The sequence below is a fragment of the Cetorhinus maximus genome, chromosome 15 (genome assembly GCF_964194155.1).
Source record: "Cetorhinus maximus chromosome 15, sCetMax3.hap1.1, whole genome shotgun sequence".
In the NCBI taxonomy this organism is placed as follows: domain Eukaryota; kingdom Metazoa; phylum Chordata; class Chondrichthyes; order Lamniformes; family Cetorhinidae; genus Cetorhinus; species Cetorhinus maximus.
The window spans coordinates 68,286,730-68,310,000 of record NC_135893.1 but is presented as its reverse complement, the minus strand read 5'-3'; the positions used below and the strand labels follow the sequence as shown (position 1 = coordinate 68,310,000).

Sequence of the window (23,271 nt, the reverse complement as noted above, 5' to 3'; positions counted from 1 at the left end):
CCTCCAGTAACCTGCATTAACCTTTGCCCTCTGCCATTTGTGTCCAGTGTCTCACTATGCGCAGTACCCAGCTCTGTTCTAGCCTCTAAAATACACACAATGTCAGTATTTTAAACAGAGTGTAAAATCGAGTGATGGTGTCCCTTCATCTTCACTGTCTTCTTCCTCCATTGCCAGGGAAGGTTCCAGATTTTGGGAATCTGAAATGAAAAGGGGCAAGAATTGTGCTGTGGTAAGAGACAGGAGAAAGTAAGAGGTGCATGCTTACACCATCAGCAACTAGGTATGCAGATACCTTGATCGTTGATCTCTTCAGTGCCGCTAGTGGCCACAGCGTCAGTGTGTAAAGGAAAAGTAATATGGAATTAATACAGGGATATTAGTTTAAAAGTTAGTTTGGGTAAATTCATAATAAAATCTATTTTAACAGGGGTCAAAACTAGCTTGCAAAAACAACAATGTGAAGTTACTGATGAGAAATACACACACCTAATAAATGGTATGCTATGCTTCTTGCTATGACACTAGCACAATAAGCTAGCTCTGATAAGCAAAACCACAAAATATATAAACAAAACACTCGGCCCCAAGTTTTATTACCTTATTGGACACTTGACTAAGCAGCATTGACCAATATGACTGTAACGGCAGGTCCAGTTTCAGGAATAAATTCAAAATAACATTTCCTAGAAACATTATAATGGGTGGTCCTTTCACCAAATATAGGATACTAATAATGAGTGGTTTATGATTTGAACAAATTAATATCTTCCAATTATACAACCCCAAAATTCATTATAAATATCTCAACCCAAACTTGCACCTTCAGGTTCTTTAGGGACACCCAATAAATTGATTTCAGACCTGTCCTGAGCCTTGCAAATCTCACTCAGGGATCAGGTAATATGACTTTAATATTTGATGGATAACCTTACTTACTGACTCACTTACTCTCAGAATTCTTACATTTGTAACCAAGTAAAGTAATTGCTGGATTTCCTTATGGAAATAAGAATTAGTTATCTATTCTTTTTGGGATTTATTTAGCTTTGCAAATTATACTCTTTGTATACCACCATTTCGCATGTTTTTTTATTATAATAAATTTGTGTGTATTCTTAAAACCTGAGTTGTCTCACCAAAACTTCTCTACCAAACACTCAGTGAACCCAACTCCTATTCCCTTAACGGTGGGGGAATATTTACTGAGGAGTAAATCCGGACCCTTATAATATTCGGGAGTATTACAATCTAGCTACAAAATTATTAAAATTTAGACTATCAAGAGGAAGCTAAAACTCCTGGGTGATTTTCCTCCTTCGGCTAAGCAGCAGGTTAGACTCACTGGCCCACAAATGTGTTTGTGAGTCTGGCTTCCCCGGCTGAAGTTGAGGGAGGTTAATTGGGAGATACTTCTAATCTTGTAGCTCCAAAATAAAGGGGCTAGGATTGTAAAAACATCACAAGTGCTACCCCTACCCATGATAGCCACCACTGAATCCTCTGGGGGGGGGTTGAAGCAGTTGCTTCTGTCCTCCTCCAGTTCTTTTGCTGACGCCTGAAAGCAAGAGGGAAGTGTTTCAGTGCGTGTCCTGTAATATGGGTGATGAGACTCTCATGATTGAATGTAGCTGCCAGTGTTTGCAAGCTGTAACTTGGTGGCTGCAAGGCTTACAACAATGCGAAGCGTGTGAGAGTGAGATAAACGTCTAGATTTTCAGTAGCCCATGAGTGTGGCTGCAGGCATGCATTGAAAATCATGACCTTGGAGGGTGTCACTAGATCCCGGCACCCCCCAGAACGTGACATAATTTTCAAAAGGCAGGAGTGGGGTAGGCGGCAACTCACACGCCTCCTATTAACTGGCTGTTGAATTCATTTTGGAGCTCATTAAAAGGTGTTAGAGAAACAGTTTTAAATTTCAACTAGGAGGCATGGGGAACACACAGTGCCTGGAACATGACAGGGTGCAGCTGTCATGAAGAGCGGGAGCCATGAGGGCAAATGGACGCACTGGTCAGCATAGTTTAGAAGCAGAGAATAATACTCAACTCCTCAATCAGTAGCACAGAGTTACCATCGCTGGCACTGAGAGGCTTGTACTTGTGAGCAGTTTAGAGGTAGGACTCCTGAGAGGGACATGTGACTGCTGGCGTCAGATGTTGGTTTGAGGAAGCCCTGGTGATTAAATGAATGGCAGGTGAGGGAGCAGGCTACTCTGACATTGGACAGAGCAGCAAGGAGGGCTTCAGCAGATATATCCTCCTGGTAAGGAGGAGGCCAGAGGAACACCAGGTACGAAGCAAAGAAGGTCCGACCCAAAACATCCGATGTATCACCCAAAAGTCAGCTACCTGCAAATGACAGAGCACCAGTGCTGCAAGAGACTGCATCTATTCAGGCAGTTGGGGTGTCGGACATTTGAGCTCTGATCCAAATGACACGAGGCCTCATGGCAGTCTGTCACCTGCAGTTGTCAAGGTCACTGTGATGCTGAATTTCTATCTATCTGGGTCGTTCCAGGGCTCAGCTGTGGAACCTGGGTGGAACCTCATGGTTGGCAGCTCATCAGGCAGGTCACAAGTGTCCTATTCCAGAGAGCAGGGGACTACATGCATTTTGAGACAGACAGGCCAGTAGAGGCATGGAGGGCATTGGGGTTTGCTGCCATAGATTGATTCCCTCAGGTCAACTGGGTCATCAATTGCACCCAAGTAGGCATCAAGGCACAAGCAGACCAGCCAGCCAGAATTGTGTACAAAAAAGGCTTTCACTCATTGAATGTCCAGCTGGTCTCTGGCAACAGAAGCTGCCCATTTAAGAGCCTTATCCTGCTGTCGCTGCTATGAACCTGCAGCGGATGCAGGGTTCACCGTGGTGAGTGTGACAAACAAACCCATGCAGGTTCCCAGGGGGAGTCCCTCATTCAAAGGCAGAAGGACCCAACATTGGGAGATGGGGCCTGCAAAGAGCCTTGCCTTGCCTTGCCCCAACCTCCCCTGTGACTTACACCCCATGATTCCCCCCTCCTGCCGTATCTCACCATGACCTTGGATCCAGCAGTGATAGCAGGCCTCAGGTGGGTGTAGTATCAGCAGCAACCACTACGTCCTCTATGGCACTGCTGTTTAATGGAGCCACCAGCCCCTGATTGGCCAACAGCTCTCGGCAGGCAGGACATCTACCACAGGGGTCCTTGATCGTGGAAAAGGCCCACTGCTATCTAGTAAAGTGCCTGAGTGGCACTTTTCCTAAATGAGGTGACTCGGTGCTCTCACAAGCTCTCCAGCTGACGGTCAAGATCTTCGTCGCTCCCATTAAATACTACCCGTTGCATGCATCTAACAATGTCATGGCATCTTATGTTCCTTTCTACTCCTATGTGGTATCCCCTCTGTGGCTGCAGAGGTGGAGGGAGCCCGCTCCAATGTCTCTGCTTGCAGTTGAGATACCCTGGAAAGATAAGTGCTAGTGACACTCAAGTGGCAGGTCTCTAACTCTGTATACACCTGCATGCACACAAGCTGAGCAGACTGAGTGCCCATAGTTTTTATTCTTGTCAGATCAAATAGCATCACTGAGCCAGAAGAAACCCCAACACATTGGGCATAATTGAACAGAAGTCACCACTGAGGAGCTTAACATCTCATGAGGACGTGGAGGTGCCTTGATGCATCTGCGATCATGGGGGGGCAGCATCTGTCACACGGCCTTGCGGTTCCTGACTTGGTGGCACCCTCGCGATCTTCAGTGCCGCCCCCTCCATCAGGGTCAGTGTGTGGAGCTGCAGCACACCACCACCCATCCAAGATATTTCCCTCGAATTATGCGTTCACTTCTCCGACAGGATGAAGAGAGAAAGATTTATGAGAAGGATAGCTTCCCGCACCTATTCCAGCATGACATCCCCATGAGATGTTATTTGACCTGACAAGATTAAGAACTATGGGCACACAGTCTGCTCAGCTTGTGTGCATGCAGGTGTATACAGAGTTAGAGACCTGCCACTCGAGGTCGCTAGCACTTATCTTTCCAGGCCTTATCAGGTCACTGAATCGCTCTCTACACTAGACTCACATCCATCTGGTTTCTCCCCAACTGCTGACCTCTATCCATGCCCCCTTTGTGTCTCTAGGTAGATTTCCAGGCTGGGAACAATTTTCCTTTTGGACACTGCATCTGTTAATGCCTCAAGGAAGGCATCTGAAAAGCATGGTGTTGCCCAGGGCCACCTGCCCATGCCAGCACTGGCGCTCTGAGTTTCCTGCTGCTCTATAGCTTCAGTGAAAGGCAAGCCCAATCAGGGCCACTGTTTGCCTTTACGAAGGGCCCTCTGTTACTGCATCCTGCCTTCAGGCTGCTCCTTCACCACTAAATGGGCACCAAACTTGCCCCTGAGCCAATTAGGCCCTTTGCATTTCAAAACTATTAGGTTTCCAACCCTGTAAAAATCTAGCCCAAGTGGAGCTGGTAGGATGTGCCATTTGACGATGAACTCACTCACCTTGATCACTCATGTGAGGTCATTAAACTGCCTCCTGCCCTGCATCCCTGTTCTTGCAGCAACATTTCTGGCATTGCCCTCACCATTATTTATTCCCACTGCCTCTTGAGATTCTGTCTGGAGCACCTCCTGCGCCCCCCCACATCTCTCCCTCTTTCCACCTCTTCTACCAAAACCTCCAGTGCATTCTTTGAAAACCTTGGTGCATGCCCTCTTGCATGTGCAGCCATTCCTCAAAGCATCACAATACAGTCTGTAATCTAAACAAAAAACTCTCATCAGTTCTTGCAGCCATAATGCACCTTCCCTTTAAGAGTTGCTGGCTGCCTTTAAGCAGCACTAGCCACTTGCATTATTGTGCTCCCTGCTGGTGCATGCAGACAATGAACTGAAGGATTAGTGCTGATTGAAGCAGCAACCATGCAAAGCAGCAGGCAGCATGGGTTTAACATGTGGCTGCAACACAATGAGCTGGCACGGGATAACTGTACACCTCATTCCCTATTTTCAGTTGTATATTAGTTGTGTTTAATTGTATTTAGGCGTTGGGCATTAACTGGGATTCACTTGTGCTTCTATATAAAGGAGCAGAATGGAGCTGTGGCAGTTGGGTTTCGGAGGTGCATATTAAGAAAGTATATCTCTGTATATAAAAGCTCATGAAGGTCAAGATTAGACCCCAGATATCCTTCACCGCCTTATTTTCTTGATTAAAACATCCACACCCATTTTCACAGGGTTAGCAAAGTTATCCCCTGCTACATAAATACAAGTTGTTGTTGTATGTGATAGCTCTGATTATTATTTTCAAAGAGGCCTTCATTTTTTTAAAACTTGTAGACCCTTAACATGGAAACAATGGGCAGAATTTTTCACGTGGCGTGTGGGTGCGCGCCTGACAAGCTCGAGCATGAAATAGCACGCGATGATGTCGAGTGAGCGCCTCGACTTCATCACGCACTCGCACGATATTTCGGTTGGCAGGCATGTGCTAAACTCGGAAGCGCGCCCATCGACAATTAAGAGGGCTATTAAGCCCATCAATGGCACAATTAACTGGGATTTTTTTGTTGCCCATCCAACGTTACGGCTGGCGAATTGGCCAGGCAGCCTTTGCATTTTTAAGGAAACCTCATCCAAGGGCAGGACGAGGTGACCACCATTAAATAAAAAAATAAAGATGTTTGCATAGAATTTTCATGTTGTATATGTTCAGGTGGCTGTTTTGGATGCATGGGTATCTGTTTTCATTGGATTTGAATACTTCAGCTCCCTGAGGCAGCTCTCTATCTTCAAGGAGCGCTCCCCTGTGCTGACTTCAGTGCTTGCCCTCCTTCCTTTCCCATGTCGGCAGCGCTGAGCATTTCAACGTGCCTCTCATGCTGGCTGGCCATTAATTGGTCAGCCAGTGTGAAATTGCGGTTGGGGGCCGATCGTGGGTGGTGGGCCATTTCAGTTAGGACCGTGCCCGCCCGCCCACCAACCTCAAAATTCTGGCCTATGTCTTCCGGCGGGAGGGTCGATAAACAAAGATTTAAGATAATTGACATAACAATCAGAGGGGAGATAAGGATAGTTTTTTGTTAAGCAGCAAGTTGTTATGATCTGGAATGCACTGCCTATAAGGATCATGCAAGCAAATTCAAGAGTGACTTTCAAAATGGAGCTGGATATATGCGTGAATAGTAGAAATTTGCAGGGCTATGGGGAAAGAGTGGGGGTAGGGGAAGGGGACGAATGGGGCTGATTGGTAGCTCTTTCAGAAAGCTAGCATAGAAACAATGGGCCAAATGACCTGATGCTGTGCTGTATGATTCTGTGAACACATGCGTACATTGCTCAATTTCAAACCTTTAAGCCTGAATTAAGGACTTCATAATTTCATTATTGTGAAAGCATAAATACAGTATAAAAACCAAATGTTTTTAATATGGATGTATTCTTAGGGAAAATTTATATATGCTGTCATTATTTATAGGGCTCTTGGCCTAGAGCAGTGTGAAACAGCATTCGTTTTTACATCATTTAAGAAGCAGAGCTATCAGCAATCCAGCCACAAAACCTGACATGTTTTACTGCTGCCTGTCTTGACCGAGTAGAGTTTACAGACACCAAGTGTATATGGCTGTTGATATCTAATGTAACTATTGCCAATGACCTTCTTCTCTGCCGTGCCACTGTGAGTGTTTAATCACTAAATTACTGCCCTTTCCATATGACACATGCAGACTTTTATTGCTACCCTAAGCAGGCCTAATTACTGGGCACTTCAAGCATGTCTTATGACAGCATATTTTAACTAATGTTTATATATGGCTCTGCAATTAAATGGACATTCTGACTGCTTAATCATTCCACACGTGTGTGGCCATAAACCCACTTAATAAAGCCAATTAACTACCAGCAAATGAATGGATGAAGAGATTCAGGATTGTGTGCAATCACAACAATGCAACAAGTAGCTCAGTCAATCTAAGCCATATGAAAGAAGGATGATGCAAAAAAAGCTGAGAACCCATTCTAAACAAGAATGAGAAACCACCCCAGAGAAAGAAAGCCCTGAGAAAGAAAAGAATGGAAGAAAGAAAAGAACTTGTATTTTTAATTGAATCTTTCACGACTTGCAGCAATCCAAAAGTACTTTATAATTGAGTACTTTTCACTTTTGCTTGAGCTGCCTTTGGAAGCTTTCGAAGATCAAAAAAACAAACGCTAAGGTGCTCACCCGAGCTGGCATGCCAAGCATTTACACCACATTGAGACAGTCACTGAGTTGGGCCGATCATGTAGCCAGAATGCCTGACACTTGCTTACCAAAGCAAATCACCTGTGGAGACCTTGAGGCTGGGGTACGTTGTCATGGTGGTAAAAGGAAATGCTACAAGGTCACTCTGAAGGCTTCACTTAGGAGTTTTGATATTGACCCCGTGTCCTGGGAGAAGCTCATACGGGATCACTACACCCAGCACATCTAAATAAAAAAAGGTGCAGCCTCGAAAAGCAACTGCATGTCAGAGGTAGAGAGAAAACGCAAGAAGAGGAAATCCTGAGCCGGCAACTTGTGATAAACACAGCCATCTTTGCCTCACATGCCAAACAAGAAGACGTTTGAAGTACAGTAACTGTTGTAATGTAGGAAATGTGACAGCCAATTTGCATACAGCAAGTTCCCCTCAAACAGCAAAGAAATAAATGACCAGATCTGTTTGGAGGTGTTAACAGAGATATAAATATTGGTTAGGACACCAGGGAGAAGTCCCCTGCTCTTCTTTAAAATAGTGCCATGGAATAATTTATATCCACCTGCAAGGACATACTGGGTCTTGACTTAAGATCTCATCTTAAGGATAGATCAATCTGACAGTCCCTCAGTACTACCCTGAAGTATCAGCTTAAACTGTGTGCTCCGTCTGGAGTGAGACTTGAACTGATAGCTTTCATGACTCAGAGGTGGGGGTGCTCCTCATTAAATTACAGTAGGACACCAAAGAAACACAAAAGGGTGCACAATTCCAGTGTACAGAGCATAATTCAGTAACTAAATTGGAATAACAAATCACCATAATTGCCAGTTTGAGATATGTATAGCTCCTCCAAAAACGAACAGTGTGTTGATCACTGATATCTCAGCATCCGTAGCAAACTGGAGCAGAATGAAGACATGTCACAGCTTCCAGTTGTTACTCGAAGTTTTATGCACCTGGCTTTTGAACCCACCTTCTGCGAAAGCTAGGAGTTATTCAAAGTAGTTTTAAAACAATTGCTTGAACCAAATCTTATTTATTTCAGAAGTCAGTGCAAAACCCTATAATAAGAAAAATGTAGTTTGTTTTGTTTTGTACAGGTCAAGACAGATTTTCTTTTAGTGAATGTTTGTATTTTTGACCTTGTCCAACAGAGCCATCATTATAATTTTGGTGAGCCTACCATTTGCTGTCACACCTCACAGTATGCAGATTATAGTTTGAAGCCTGGAACTGGATTAAGATAAATTTGTCAAATCTGCTTCTTCCATAAAAACATGCCATGGGCCCCACCCAACTGATTTAATGGGTGGATCAATCGTCCATATGGAAGTGATCGGATTTTAATCGCTTTGGTGTTGTAGAATTACATAGAAATTTGCAGTACAGACCATACAGCCCAACAGGCTTGTGCTGGTGTCTATGCTTCATGGGAGCTTCCTCCCATCCGATACCATCTCACCCGAACAACAAAGCCTTCTAGGGATTTTGAATCTGGAAGTTTTGACATTTGATCCTCCAACACTTGTGTACTGTGAGGAAAACCTACCCCAGTCTCCATGAGGAAGACGACCGGTAACATTCTAACAAAGAAGCGCTCTTGAGAACTAGCACCCTTACCACTAAAGATACTGGATTGACACCCTCAGGATATCACTCTGAGATTTCAATTTATATCATTCAATCCTGATTGTTTGCATTCTACAGATAACCTTGCCACTTAGTCCCGCAGTTCCAGAGATCATAATATTCCAGAGATTATTTGATCACCCACATAGTGATGGAATTTCTCACAAGGGAATTTCTCACAGCAAGGTCTCAGCAATAGGATGTAATTTCAAATTCTTTTTTTAATGAGTTCTTCCCATTACATCAGTCTCATCATATATGCCAATGAGGCCCTTACACACCACAAGCTACAGCTTTCTGCCAAGGACTTAGACGTGTAGGTGCCAACTGTGGTTCAGTTGCTAGCAGTCATCTCTGAGTCATAAGATTGCCCACTTCAGGGCATTTAAATCTAGACTGGTTCTCCCAGTGCTGTATTGAGGAAGTGCTGCACAATTGGAGGTATAATCCTTTGGATGAGATGTTAAACCAAGGCCACATCTGCCCTCTTAGGTGAATGTAAAAAATCCCATGGCACTAATAGCAGGGGAGTTATCTCTGGTGTCCTGGCAAATTTTTATCCCTCAACCAACATCCAAAACAGAATTATCTGGTCATTATGACATTGCTTTTTGTGGGAGCTTCCTGTGTGCAAATTGACTGCCCTGTTTCTTATATTACAACAATGAGTGGACTTCAAAGTTACCTAACTAGCTGTAAAGGGATGTCCTGAGGCTATGAAGACAAGAATTTGTTCTCACATAATCCTAGATCACTGGTACCCACTGCCATTTACTTATCTTAAACCAATATGATTATACCCTACGGACAATGCCCCAGACACCACCATCACCATCCCTGGGTATGTCCTGTCCCACCGGCAGAGGTGGTAGCACAGTGTTATAGTCGGGAGGGAGTTGCCCTGGGAGTCTCATGGCATCAGGTCAAACATGGGCATGGGAACCTCCTGCTGGTAACTGCGTATCGCCCTCCCTCAGCTGATGAATCAGCTCCTCCATGTTGAACATCACTTGAAGGAAGCACTGAGGGTAGCAAGGGCGCAGAGTGTACTCTGGGTGGGAGACTTCAATGTCTATCAACAAGACTGGCTCAGTAGCACCTGGCTCAGCTGGCTGAGTCCTAAAGGACATAGTTGCTAGACTGGGTCTGCAGCAGGTGGTGAGGGAACCAATAAGAGGGAAAAACATACTTGATCTCATCCTCACCAACCTGCCTGCTGCAGATGCATCTATCCATGACAGTATCAGTAGGAGTGACCAACGCACAGTCCTTGTGGAGACAAAGCCCCATCTTCACATTGAGGATACCCTTCATCGTGTTGTATGGCACCACCACCGTACTAAATGGGATAGATTTTGAACAGACCTAGCAACTCAAGACTGGGCATCCATGAGGCACTGTGGACCATCAACAGCAGCAGAATTGTACTCAACCACAATCTATAACCTCATGGCTAGCATATCCCCCATTCTACAATTACCACCAAGAACAGATGCGATGGAGGCGAAGAAATTGAGAGAATGGGATAGAGTCCTTACAGGAAGTGGGGTGTGAGGAGCTGTAGTCGAGGTAGCTGTGGGAGTCGGTAGGCTTGTAATGAATATTGGTGGACAGTCTATCACCAGAAATTGAGACAGAGAGGTCAAGGGAGGGAAGGGAAGTGTCAGAGATGGACCAAGAGAGGTGGATGGGTGGAAATTGGAAGCAAAATTAAATTTTTCCAGGTCCAGACGAGAGCATGAAGCAGCACCAAAGCAATCATCGATGTACCAGAGAAAGAGTTGTGAGAGGGGGCTGGAGTAGGACTGGAACAAGGAATGTTCCACATACCCCATAAAGAGACAGGCAAAACTGGGGCCCATGCGGGTACCCATAGCCACCTTTTATTTGGAGGAAGTGAGAGGAGTTTAAGGAGAAATTGTTCAGTGTGAGAACAAGTTCAGCCAGACAGAGGAGAGTAGTGGTGGATGGGGATTGTTCGGGCCTCTGTTCGAGGAAGAAACTGAGAGCGATCAGACCATCCTGGTAATAAGAAATATAATCCTTTGTTCAAACCTTTGTGTTTTCATGGCAATAGATCTTAATCATGGTTTTGAGAGTCTGATGATATCTTGCTAAAGCTCCCTGTGTTTGTGGGTGATAGGCGGTAGACTTTAGTTGTTTGATACCCAAACTGCTGATTATGTCCTGGAAAATTTTAGACATGAAGTTAGAACCTTGGTCAGATTGTATTTCAATTGATAGGCTGTACCGAGTGAAACACTGAGTTAACTTTTCCACGACCACCTTAGCTGTAATTGTCCTTAAAGGAATAGCTTCTGGAAATCAGGTTGTCATATCCGTGATTGTAAGGATATATTGATGCCCTTCTTTCATTTTGGGTAATGGTCCTACACAATCTACTAGTACCCAAATGAATGCTTCTTCAAAAACTGGTATGGGCGTTAAAAGTGCTGGTTTGATTACATGTTGAGGCTTACCTACTATCTGACATGTATGACACATTTTACAAAATTGCACTACGTCCTTATGAAGTCTTGGCCAAGTAAAATGCCTGGGTTTTCCGTATTCCTACATGTCCTGGCCATAGGGATTTAATGTGCTACTCACAATATCTCCTTACAATATTTGGGCGGTACCACTATCTGATGAACAACAGTCCATTCCTCATCCACAGGTCTGTGAGGGTGTCTCCACTTCCTCATCAGAGCTCCATTTTTAATGTAATAACACTCCGGAACGCCTTCTGCCTCAGCTTCAGTGTGAGTTGACTGTGCTAACTTGTTTAACTCTGCTTTCTGAGCCGCAATTAATGAAGACATGCCAAACACTTCCTTTGAATTATTCTCATCCTTAAAGAAAGCTTCGGCTACTCTTTGACCTCTGGTGATGGACTTTGTTCAGTCATTGACCTGGTCACCACACATGATGGAAAAATACCAGGAACTTGTTCTTGTAATTGTTCCGTCTCTTTAGCCTGTCTCGGACTTTCCATAATTATGGAAGTCACTCCTGCAAAATCATTCCCTAGGAGTAAATCAACTCTATCCACAGGTAATTTCTTAACCATTCCTACAACCACCGATCCAGACAACAAATCACACTCCAATTGCACTTTGTACAATGGAACCAGGATATACTCTCCACTTATCCTGTTTAACAACACTTTAGCTTTCATTGAACTCTCTGGAGAGAAAACTAAGTCCTTCTCCAGCAAAAGAGTTTGAGTAGCTCCTGTGTCCCTTAATATTGTTACGGGTTTAGCTGCATCATTTGATGAAAAGGGGGTTATTTTTCCTTTAGACAAAGACCCTTTAAATCTCTCAATTACCTTATTCACTTCACCTACATTCACAGCACTGTGTACCTCCAGGCCCTTATTTGTAGTTAAAGCTACAATTTGATCCATGTCATTTTCTTTTTGAGTTCCCTTTTCGGACTCATTCTTATGAACTCCAATAAGTTCCGTGGGCTTCCCTCACAACTTCCAGCATTCTGAACAAATGTGTCCCACTTTATTACAATGGAAACACTTAGGCCTTCGAGTTTCACCTCCACCCTCAGTACCTTCCTTCCTGATCTTGAGAGGAGATCTCAAGATATTCCCAGCTATCCATTCTTTACCCTGGCTACTTGCCTTCCTTTCACTCTCCCACTTTCTATCCTTTTCAAATTTACGGGGGTGATGGAAAAAAGGTTTAGTTTTATGGATCAGCTCATAATCGTCAGCCATTATTGCTGCCTGTCTAGCAGTTGCAACCCTTTGGTCTTCACCCTGGATTCTTATTACAGAAGGTAGGGAGTTTTTAAGTTCTTCCAAGAGAATGGTCTCTCTGAGAACTTCATAGGTAGTTTCAACTCCTAATGCTCATATCCACCTGTCAAAACTACTTTGCTTAATCCTTTCAAATTGAATGTAAATTTGCCCAGACTGTTTCCTTAAATTTCAAAACTTTTGTCTGTATGCTTCAGGGACCAACTCATATGCACTCAGAATGGCCTTTTTCACCACATCATAATCCCTTGAACCCTCCTCTGACAGTGAGGCATAAATTTCCTGTGCTCTACCTATCAATTTGCTCTGCATAGGCAATATCCAGTTTTCCTTTGGCCAGTTCATCTGTTTAGCTATCTTCTCAAATGAAATAAGAATGCTTCAACTTTCCTTTCCTCAAATTTTGGAAGAGCTTGTACAAATTTAAACATCTCCCCACTGAGTTCTGATCTGGAAATAAGTCCTGCCTCACCCACTGGTGTCTCTTTTCTTATTGCCAGCATTCTAAGCTGGAATTCTCTGTCTCTATCTTTTTCTCTTTCCTTGTTTTCTAAGCTCACCATTTCTTATTCCCTTTCGTGTTTTCTTTCTCTCTCCTGCCGTTCTGTCTGTTCCCTTTGAAATGCTCTTTCTTCTTCTGCTGCCTCTAGTTCCATTTTTTTCATTTGCAACTGAATTTGAGCCCATTCCAATGAACGACCCCTTGGAGAGCTCCTTCTCTCAGTTGTTCCTTCCAATTTCAAACGCTGTGCCATCTCTTCAATTATCTCTGCCTTCCGAGGTTTGGCAGGCAATCCTACTCTTAATTTCCTTGCCGATTCGATTAACCTGGCTTTTGGGATCCCTTGTAAAATCGTCAGGGACATCTCTTCCACTTGCAGGAAAGCTTTAGCAGTTTCCAGTGCCATCTTATTTTTGATAGTACAAACATGGTGTTTCCTTTTAACTTTTACTACTTACTAAATCTACACCTTCCAAAATATTCTGGACCCGAGCCCCCAAACTTTGTCATGACTCACTGGGGATAGCACACTGTAATATCAAGCCCCACTGTTCCCCAAGCCGTGACAAATCAAGAATCACAAAATCTTAACGGCACAGAAGGAGGCCATTTGGCCCATCATGTCTGCGTCGGCTCTCCAAATGAGCATTATGACCAAATGCGATTGCCCTGCCTTTTCCCTGTACCCCTGCACATTATTTCCATTCAAATAGTCATTAATGCCCTCTTGAATGCCTCTATTGAACCTGCCTCCACCACACTTCCAGGCAGTGCATTCCAGACCCGAACCACTGGTTGCATGAAAAAAAAATTTCTCACATCACATTTGTTTCTTTTGCAAATCACTTTAAATCTGTGCCCTCTTGTTCTTGATCCTTTTACGAGTGGGGACAGTTTCTCCCTATCTACTCTGCCCAGCCCCCTCATGATTTTGAAAACTTCTATCAAGTCTCCTCTCCACCTTCTCCTCTCCAGGGAGAACAGTCCCAACTTCTTCAATCTATCCTCATAGCTGAAGTTTCTCATCCCTGGAACCACTCTTGTAAACCTCTTTTGCATTCTCTGCAATGTGTTCACATCCTTCCTATAAAACGATGACCAGAACTGTACACAATATTTCAGCTGAGGTCTAACAAGTGTCGTATATAAATTCAGCATAACCTCCCTGCTCTTGTACTCTATGCTGCTATTAATAAAGCCCAGGACACTATATGCTTTATTAACTGCTCTCTCCAACTGTCTTGCCTCCTTCAATGACCTGTGCACATATACACCCAAGTCTTTCTGCTCCTGCACCCCCTTCAAAATTTCATCCCTTATTTTATATTGTCTGTCCATGTTCTTCCTATCAAAATGCATCACCTCACACTTCTCCGCATTGAACTTCATCTGCCCACTCCAACAATTTGTCTATGTCCTCTTGAAGTTCCACACCGTCCTCTACGCAGTTCACAACACTCCCAAGCATTGTGATGTGAAATGTGAATGTGAGAAGTTTGACCAAACGACCAGATTGCCCCAATTCTACCTAACTGTTTAATTTAGGTTTAATTAATGCAAAGGAGAGGTACTATTGTTACTTCGAATACAATGGTTAGCACTAGCAGAGACAGAGACAAATGGAGAAAATATAGTTTGGGTGCAGAGAAAATGCAGAGGAAAAAAGAAGAGAAAAGAAATGGAGAAGTCACTGAAAAGTTTGTTGGAAAAGTTCAAGGTTTTTAAAAGTGTTTTGGCTAGTTAGGAAAATGCTGAATTAATGCACTCCAGCGATTGTGCCACCACGACTAAGAATGACGACATTAGTGCAAAATGTACACAGGTTGATGAAATAGCCAATACTTTCGATGCTATTTCCACTGAAGAAGCAGTGTATGATCCAGCAAATTGGCCAGATTTATTTGACAACAAGACAGATGTTTTAGTGCAGAGAGGGCCTGTGAAAATAACTGGCAGTGACTATGTCTTTCCAAAGAATGATGAGAATCAAAACTTTTCAGAAGACTTGTACATAGGGAGAATGCCAAACGGAGAAAGGGTTGAAAGAAATTGGCTGGTGTAGTCAAAGAAAGCTGATGCAGCTTTTTGCTTCTGCTGCAAATTGTACAGCTCAAAAACAGCATGCAAATTGGTAAAGGAAGGCTGCAATGACTGGAAGCATCTCAATGACAGATTGCAATCTCACCAATTATCTGAGGAGCATATTCAAAATGCAACAAAATGGTTTGAAATAAAGCAAAGATTCTCTGCAATGAAGACACAGAAATAAACAAGAAGAAACATTGGCAATCACTCATTGACTTTCTGCGGAAATACAGGAAAGGCTTGAAGTGCAGTACTTATTCTTTCAGGGACAAATTTACCTCAGCCAAGGGTACAGCAACAGAAAAAGCAGCTGAAATGGACGTTGAGCCTAAGTTCAGAAAACACGTGAAACAAAAGAGAGGTGAGGAGGAGCTGAAGAATTCGCCCAAGAAAGTATTTGAAACCAATTACTTTCTGGTTATTATGGATCAGGCTCTCGTGTCACTGACCACACGATTTGAACAAATGCAAGTATATGCCAATAATTTTGGTTTTCTGTATGATGTGAAGAAACTCGGAGAAATAACAGAAGATGACATGAGAAAGCGATGCATGGAATTGTGCATTGCATTGCCTGATGAAGAATCTCAGGATATCGACAGTGCGGATCTTTTCTCAGAGCTTCGGGTGCCACGAGAATTCATCCCTGAAGGAACAAGTACTGCACTTTAAGCCTTTCAGTTTCTTAAAACACTCAAAAGTTCCTTCCCAAACACAGCAAGAGCGTACAGGATTTTGCTGACAATCCCAGTCACAGTGGCTTCAGGGGAGCGAAGTTTTTCCAGATTAAAAATCATAAGGAACTACCTGAGGACAACTGTGTCTCACAATAGCCTGGGTGAACTGGCAATTCTGCCCATCGAGAAGGAAGTAGCATCAAACCTGGATTACCATGATCCGGTAACAGAGTTTACTGCAAGGAAGTCTAAGAAGCTGGGTTTCAGAATGTAGGCTGCGCGACACTGATTGTGATCAATGAGGTTTTTTAAAAAATTATATGAACTTCATTATAACTATACATAAGAAGTACAATTATAATATAACTACATTGTAATTACACAGCTGGCCTTGATCTTCATTGTAACCAGATTTCGCCTGTATAAAAATGTTACGGAGGGCCCCACACAGTGTGAATTGCCCCAGGCCCTGCACACCCTAGGGATGGCCCTGAACATGTCAGAAGGAATATAATGTGGAAAAATGTGAAGTTATCCACTTTAGTAGGAAAAACAGAAATGCAGAGTATTTCTCAAATGGGGAGAGATTGGGAAGTGTTGATGTCCAAAGGCACCTGGGTGTACTTGTTCATAAGTCACTGAAAGCTAACATGTAGGCGCAACAAGCAATTAGGAAGGCAAATGGCATGTTAGCCTTTAATGCAAGGGGATTTGAGTACAGGAATAAGGAAATCCTGTTGCAATTGTATAGAGCCTTGGTGAGACAACATCTGGAGTATTGTGTACAGTTTTGGTCTCCTTACCTAAGGAAGAATATACTGGCCATGGAGCAAGTGCAATGAAGGTTCACCAGACTAATTCCGGGGATGGTGGGATTGTCCTTTGAGGAAAGATTGATGAGACCGTGCCTGTATTCTCTAGAATTTAGAAGAATGACAGGTGATTTAATTGAGGTGTACAAAATTTTTACAGGGTTCAACAGGGTAGATGCAGGACGGATGTTTCCCCTGGTTGGTGGGGGGCAGGGGGAGGTCTAGAACCAGGAGACGCAGTCTCAGAATAAGCGGTAGGCCACTTGGGACCGAGATGAGGAGGAATTTCTTCACTCAGAGGGTGGTGAATCTTTGGAATTCTCTATCCCAGAGGGCTGAGGAGACTCAGTCATTGAGCATGTTCAAAGCAGAGGTTTATAGATTTCTAAATACCAATGACATCAAGAGATATGGGGATAGTGTGGTGAGATAGCATTGAGATAGAAGATCAGCCATGATCTAGCTAAATGCTGGAGCAAGCTCAAGGGGCTGAACGGCATACTTCTGCTCCTCTGTTCCTATCTCAGAGGCTCCTAGGGCTGGAGTTACATAGATAGGATGGGGCCTTGAAGAGATTTGAACACAAGGATGAGAATTTTAAATTTGAGGTGTTGGTGGACGAGGATCCAATGTAAGTCAGTGAGCAGTGAATGGTGGGTGAAAGGACCGATCACATTGGTGTGCCATTAGGCCTATGTAAATGCCAGACTAGATCAAGAGGTCAGGTATCCTTCTCTAAAGGATATTGGTGAACCAGTGTGGCTTTCAGACAATCTGGCAGCTTCACTTTTAGTGATATCAGCTTTTTACTCCCAAATTGATGCACATTTGAACATGATCAGTAGAGTTTTCAATGTGCTCAAGTTCAGGCAGGATGGAATGTGACAGGCCGGTCAGGAGAGCACTGGAATAGTCAAGCCTGGAGGTAACAAATGCGTCAGCAGCTCTGGTACAGAATGAGGAATTTGAGATTTATGTATTATTTTATTTATTTAAATATTTTATTTATACGTTACACTATGATTTCATATTAGATGGCAATAATTCATTGCCTTTCTGAAGACATCATGATGGTGTATTGCATTGGAACATTAATATATTATACCGCAATGTGGTGGCAGATGGAAATGTTACCCAGAATAATTCTTGATCTCAGTTTCACTAAGAAGAGCCAGGCACATGTGGGAGAGCTAGGGGAAAAATTAACAAGAAAAGACAGTAAGAACTTACATTTTCTATAGCACCTTTCATGACTTCAGGACATTCCAGGCACTCTGCAGCCAATTAAGGACTTTTAGTGCAGTCACTGTTGTAAGGTGCCCTCAGGCCATAATCAGACAGTAATTAGTGGCCAGTGTACAGCTTCATTAGTGGTGTTCTGACAGTAGCTTTGGACATCTGCTCTCAGTTGCATCCTTCGTCAAAGGGAATGATCTGAACAGAAAAATAGAAAGACTTTTCTCTCTATAAATGAAATTGCCCATTTATTTCATGTTGGCTTGGCTCAAATGGTCAGAAGATCATGGGTTCACACCATACTCCCTTGAGCACATAACTTAGGCTGATGCCTAAGTGCAATACTGAGTTGTTACTGTATTGTTGTAGTCTGTATCAGATCTTTAACCAAGTCCTGCCTGGCTGCTCAGATGGGTGCAAAAGATCTCATGGAATCTTTTCAAAGAACGGTATGGTACTTCTGTGGGTATCCTTGCCAACCTTGTTTGACAATGAGAATCAATCCAATGTTAATTTATGTTCATTATTTCACTGGCACAAACCTATATTAAAGTCTGAATTAAGGGAATCCTGCCTATTAAGTAGATATGCGGATACATATTAATTCTAAAATCTGAAGTGACACATTGGAACAGGAAAGCACAAATTTCAGTGGATGGGACAAAGGCAAACTGTTAACTTGCAAAAGCAGATTTGGAAAAGATCTGATTGTTCATCGGAAGTTTCAGTCAAAATGAAGATGTCATCCATTAAATTAATTGGAACATTAGGATTTCATTAGATTTTTGGAACGTCATCCAAATCTTGTGTACAGCTTTGCCAATTATAAATTCACAAGGACCTTGGTGCATTGGAGAGTTTTCAGCTAAAAAAAACAACAGGAACAGGGAAGGTTAAGAGGTTTTCAAGATGGTGAGAGGCTTTGATAGAATAGATAGAGAAAAACTCTTCCCTCTGGCGAGTGGGTCAATAGCTAGAGCTCATAGATTCAAAATCATTGACATAAGGTCTAGAGAAGAATTGTTTACACTCAAGTGTTGTCAGCATCTGAAATGGTCCACCTGAAAAGACAGTGCAAGCTGATTTCAGAAATAATTATAAAAGGGAGTGGACAGTTACTTGAGGATGAGGAACGTACAGTGTTACGGACAAAAAGCGGACATGTGGAACTAAGCCAAAAAAGCCAGCACAGGCACAATGGTCTGATTTTGTTTCCTTTATTCTTTCATGGGATGTGAACAAGGCTAGCATTTGTTCTCCATCCCTAATTGCCCTTAACTGAGTAGGTTGTTCGGCCATTTCAGAGGTCAGTTAAGAGTCAACCACGTTGCTGTGGGTGTGGAGTCACATGTCAAACAGACTAGGTAAGGACAGCAGATTTCTATCCCTAAAGGACATTAATGAACCAGATGGGATTTTACGACAATTGATGATAGTTGTCATGGTTACCATTACTGAGACCAGCTTTCAATTCCAGATTTGTTAATTGAATTTAAATTCCACCAGCTGCCATGGTGGGATTTGAACCCATGTCCCCAGAACATTAGCCTGGGCCTCTGGATTACTAGTCCAGTGACACTATTGTGAATGACCTTCTTCTGTGATGTAAGTTTCTATGACTCTGTGATTCCTGAACCTGAGGATCGAGGAAATATGGAAAGAGTTTCACAAGATTCAGGACAAAAGCTGAGTCTTTAAAAAGCCAAGCAGATAAGTGGCAGATGGAATTTAACCCTGAAAAGTGTGAGGTGATACACTTTGGAAGGAGTAATTTGACGAGGAAGTGTTCAATGAACGGCATGACACTAGGAAGTTCTGAGGAACAAAGGGACCTTGGCGTGTGTGTCCATAGATCTCTGAAGGCGGAGGGGCACGTTAGTGGGGTGGTGAAAAAGGCATATGGGACACTTGCCTTTATCGATCGAGGCATAGATTACAAAAGTAGGAAGGTCATGTTGGAGTTGTATAGAACCTTGGTGAGGCCACAGCTGGAGTACTGTGTGCAGTTCTGGTCGCCACATTATAGGAAGGTGTGATTGCACTGGAGGGGGTGCAGAGGAGATTCACCAGGATATTGCCTGGGATGAAACATTTAAGTTATGAAGAGAGGTTGGATAGACTTGGGTTGTTTTCGTTGGAGCAGAGAAGACTGAGGGACGACCTGATCGAGGTGTACAAGATTATGAGGGGCATGGACGGGGTGGATAGGAAGTAGCTGTTCCCCTTAGTTGAAGGGTCAGTCATGAGGGGACACAAGTTCAAGGTGAGGGGCAGGAGGTTTAGGTGGGTTGCCTCACATCCTTTAAAAAGTACCGGGATGAGCACTTGGCGCGTCTTAACATTCAAGGCTATGGGCTAAGTGCTGGTAAATGGGATTAGGTAGGTGGGTCAGGTGTTTCTCACGTGTCGGTGCAGACTCAATGGGCCGAAGGGCCCCTTCTGCACTGTGATATTCTGTGATTCTGAGAGCTGTAATGAGATGTTGTCAAGTTAAAGTTGTCACTGTGGGAATGAGAAGTTAGATGGAACGTCTTTATGATGAGATGTTATGCAAAACTTCACCATTGGAAGTAGCTGCTTGCATCAAGAAAAACACAGGGCTCTGAGGACAGAATAGGGCAGTGATGTTAGTAATAAAAACAGAAAATGTTGGAAAAGCTCAGTAGGTCTGGCAGCATCTGTGGAGAGAGAAACAGGGTTAACGTTTCAAATCCACCTGACCCTTCTGAGCAGTGGTGTTAGTGTTAGATTGCTTTAATTAAAAAAAAAGCATAGACACAATAGCTTCTCTCTCTGCTGTAACCGTTCTGAAGCTGTAGATATAAATGGAAGCTATTTGGCTTGAAAAATAAATGCACATCAAAAGGACAATGACTTAAAATGATTAAATTGTTTGTGAGACTGATGACTAGAAGAATAATTATCCCTGCAGCAGAGTAGATATATGGAACAAACAGCAAGTAAGGATTTTATTGATGTAACTTTATTGCTTCAAAAAGAAGCTGTATAACATCTGGATGGAAACAAGAATGCAGCGAATGAAATATGATGGCTGGGAGACTCCTGTCTCGATTCCTGGTCACTTGATTTTTTACTAACAGTTTCCCTTATTGAGATATGGTCCAGACCTAGTGTAAAAGATATACTTTAAAATGGGTTGATATGAATGCCCTGCCTATCTGCCAGATTCACAACAGTTTTAAATACGCTTCACTTGCCTCTTTTTTATAGGTCAGGAGATGGAGGCCTGTGCTTCAGAGACAGAGAATTTTTGCAGTGGGAAGGATGAAGAAGATGTGGTATGGGAGAACGTGGAGCGTAACCGGCACGTCCTCAGCCGATACATCAATCCAGCCAAGCTTACACCATACCTCCGACAGTGCAAAGTCATCGATGAGCAGGATGAAGATGAGGTGCTCAATTCACACATGCTGCAGTCCAAAATTAACAGATCAAGTAATTGAGTTCAATTCTTTTTTTTAAATAAGCTGCATCTGATGTACCCTTCTTTAAATAATGTATTCCTCCAGTTTTATATCAAATAGAAATAGTGAACCAGTAAGATTTGGTAAGAATAAATTCCTTTGTTTCCTTTTATTCATTCTTAGAGGACAGTCTTACTGGCACAACCAGCAACTATTGCCCATCCCTAATTGCCCTTAGGAAGGTGATGATGCGCCTCCTACTTGAGCCACTGCAGTCCATGTGGTGAAGGTGCTCTGACAGTGCTGTTAGCTAGGGGATTCTAGGATCTTGGTCCAGTGACGATAAACGGACAGTTATAATTTCAAGTCAGGATCCTGTTTGACTTGGTGGGGAACTAGGAGGCGGTGTTGTTCCCCTACACCTGCTGCCCTTGCCCTTCTATGTGTTGGAGTTTGTGATTTAGACAGGTTCTGCTGAAGAAGTCTTACAAAGTCCTCCTTGCTTTATGGTTAATTACATCTTTTTGCCCATGTATTTTATCTCATTTCTTCGTACAACCCTCTGCCTCATATGTCCCTCTGTACTTTCTTGCCAAGTCAAGAGGTCTACATCTACCCTCAGGCACTCAAGGGTGTGTGCTTGCTATGACTTGAGAAAATAAATGTAGACTTTCTAAGAAATTGATACACATGAAAGAACTGAGAGCTATTCACAGCATGCCTTCCCTCCATTTGTGGCTCTCATCAGACTTACTGGACCATCTGCCTCCACTGTGATCTGTCTAGCTGTGGAAGGCTAATTGATCTGAGGTTTAGTTCTGTCCCTCTGTTTCTCTTGATCCACAGAAAAACAAAGCAAGGGTTTGCTACTAAAGCCTCCGTTCGAGCAAGTGAAAGGGTCTTTATAATGGCTGTATGTAATGACACCACGCATCCCTGTCAGAATGGAGATGATTGGGTAATTCTCCGTCAATCATATACTGCTGTGATTGGGTTTGATTTTATGCACATGATTTGTGTTGTGTAACTAGTCTCCTCTCACTGCATTATGCTGGAGAAATAATTCTGCTTTTATTGGGATATGGCTGTGGTCATAGGTTCTCTGTGCTGTAGTTCATAAAAACTGTTTAGATAAACACTGTTTTCATTTTTCTGAATAAATTGACATTGCTTGCTGTAAAATAGACTCTGTGAACTTAAAGCCCTGTTGAAAATCCTGCTCTTGTCTCCAACTCATTGGTTGTCACAGGGGTATCAATATTCACTCTATTCAAACGAAATGCCTGAAAGAACTATTGGTTTTCTTTCCTTGCCTCCACTTGACACCTGCTCACAGTGGTTTGATTAAAATAGGAAGTCTGGGTTTAGCTGCAGCCACAGCCCACCCTCTGGAGGAGTTTCCCCCGCAACATTGTTGGCTGGCTGCAGATGCCTGTTTTATTTTAAATTTGATAAAGCAGAAGAGAAGGTACCTCCATTTTGGGGGGCCCTCACACTCACTTCCCTGCCGTGGTACCCTGTTGCTGCTTCCAAGCAGGAAGACCTCCTATTGGCCTTCCAGCTTTGACAGCACAACAGCCATCATTAGTTGGATGGCGAGCCTGCTCTCTGGCCACTAATTGGTCAATTCAAGGGAAATCACTGGTAAGTGACTGTTTTTCTTGCTGTACAGGTTTCTGATCCCTATTTAAGCCTGACGGTGGGGTTCACAAGCAATCTTAAACTCTGGGGAAACGAAGAATATGAAAACCCATGAAAATAGGGATCTACAAATGTGCGTTGGATTAAAGAATCTGCTTCTATCAAAACAACTATGAGGAGCTGGTACCCTTGTGTTTCCACCGATTCAGCAATTAGGAATATGCCTTCCGCATTAAAACTC

The 23,271-nt window shown here is 43.2% G+C and overlaps 1 protein-coding gene across 1 annotated transcript in view; it reads left to right on the top strand.

Moving 5' to 3' along the window:
- The window catches only part of card11 (caspase recruitment domain family, member 11), a 225,828-nt gene that overhangs the window by 83,914 nt on the left and 118,643 nt on the right, over window positions 1–23,271 (top strand). Inside the window, exon 2 of the mRNA XM_078558591.1 lies at window positions 21,196–21,420. Coding sequence (XP_078414717.1) covers window positions 21,196–21,420 — 225 coding nt within the window. The remainder of the gene's footprint in view (window positions 1–21,195; window positions 21,421–23,271) is intronic.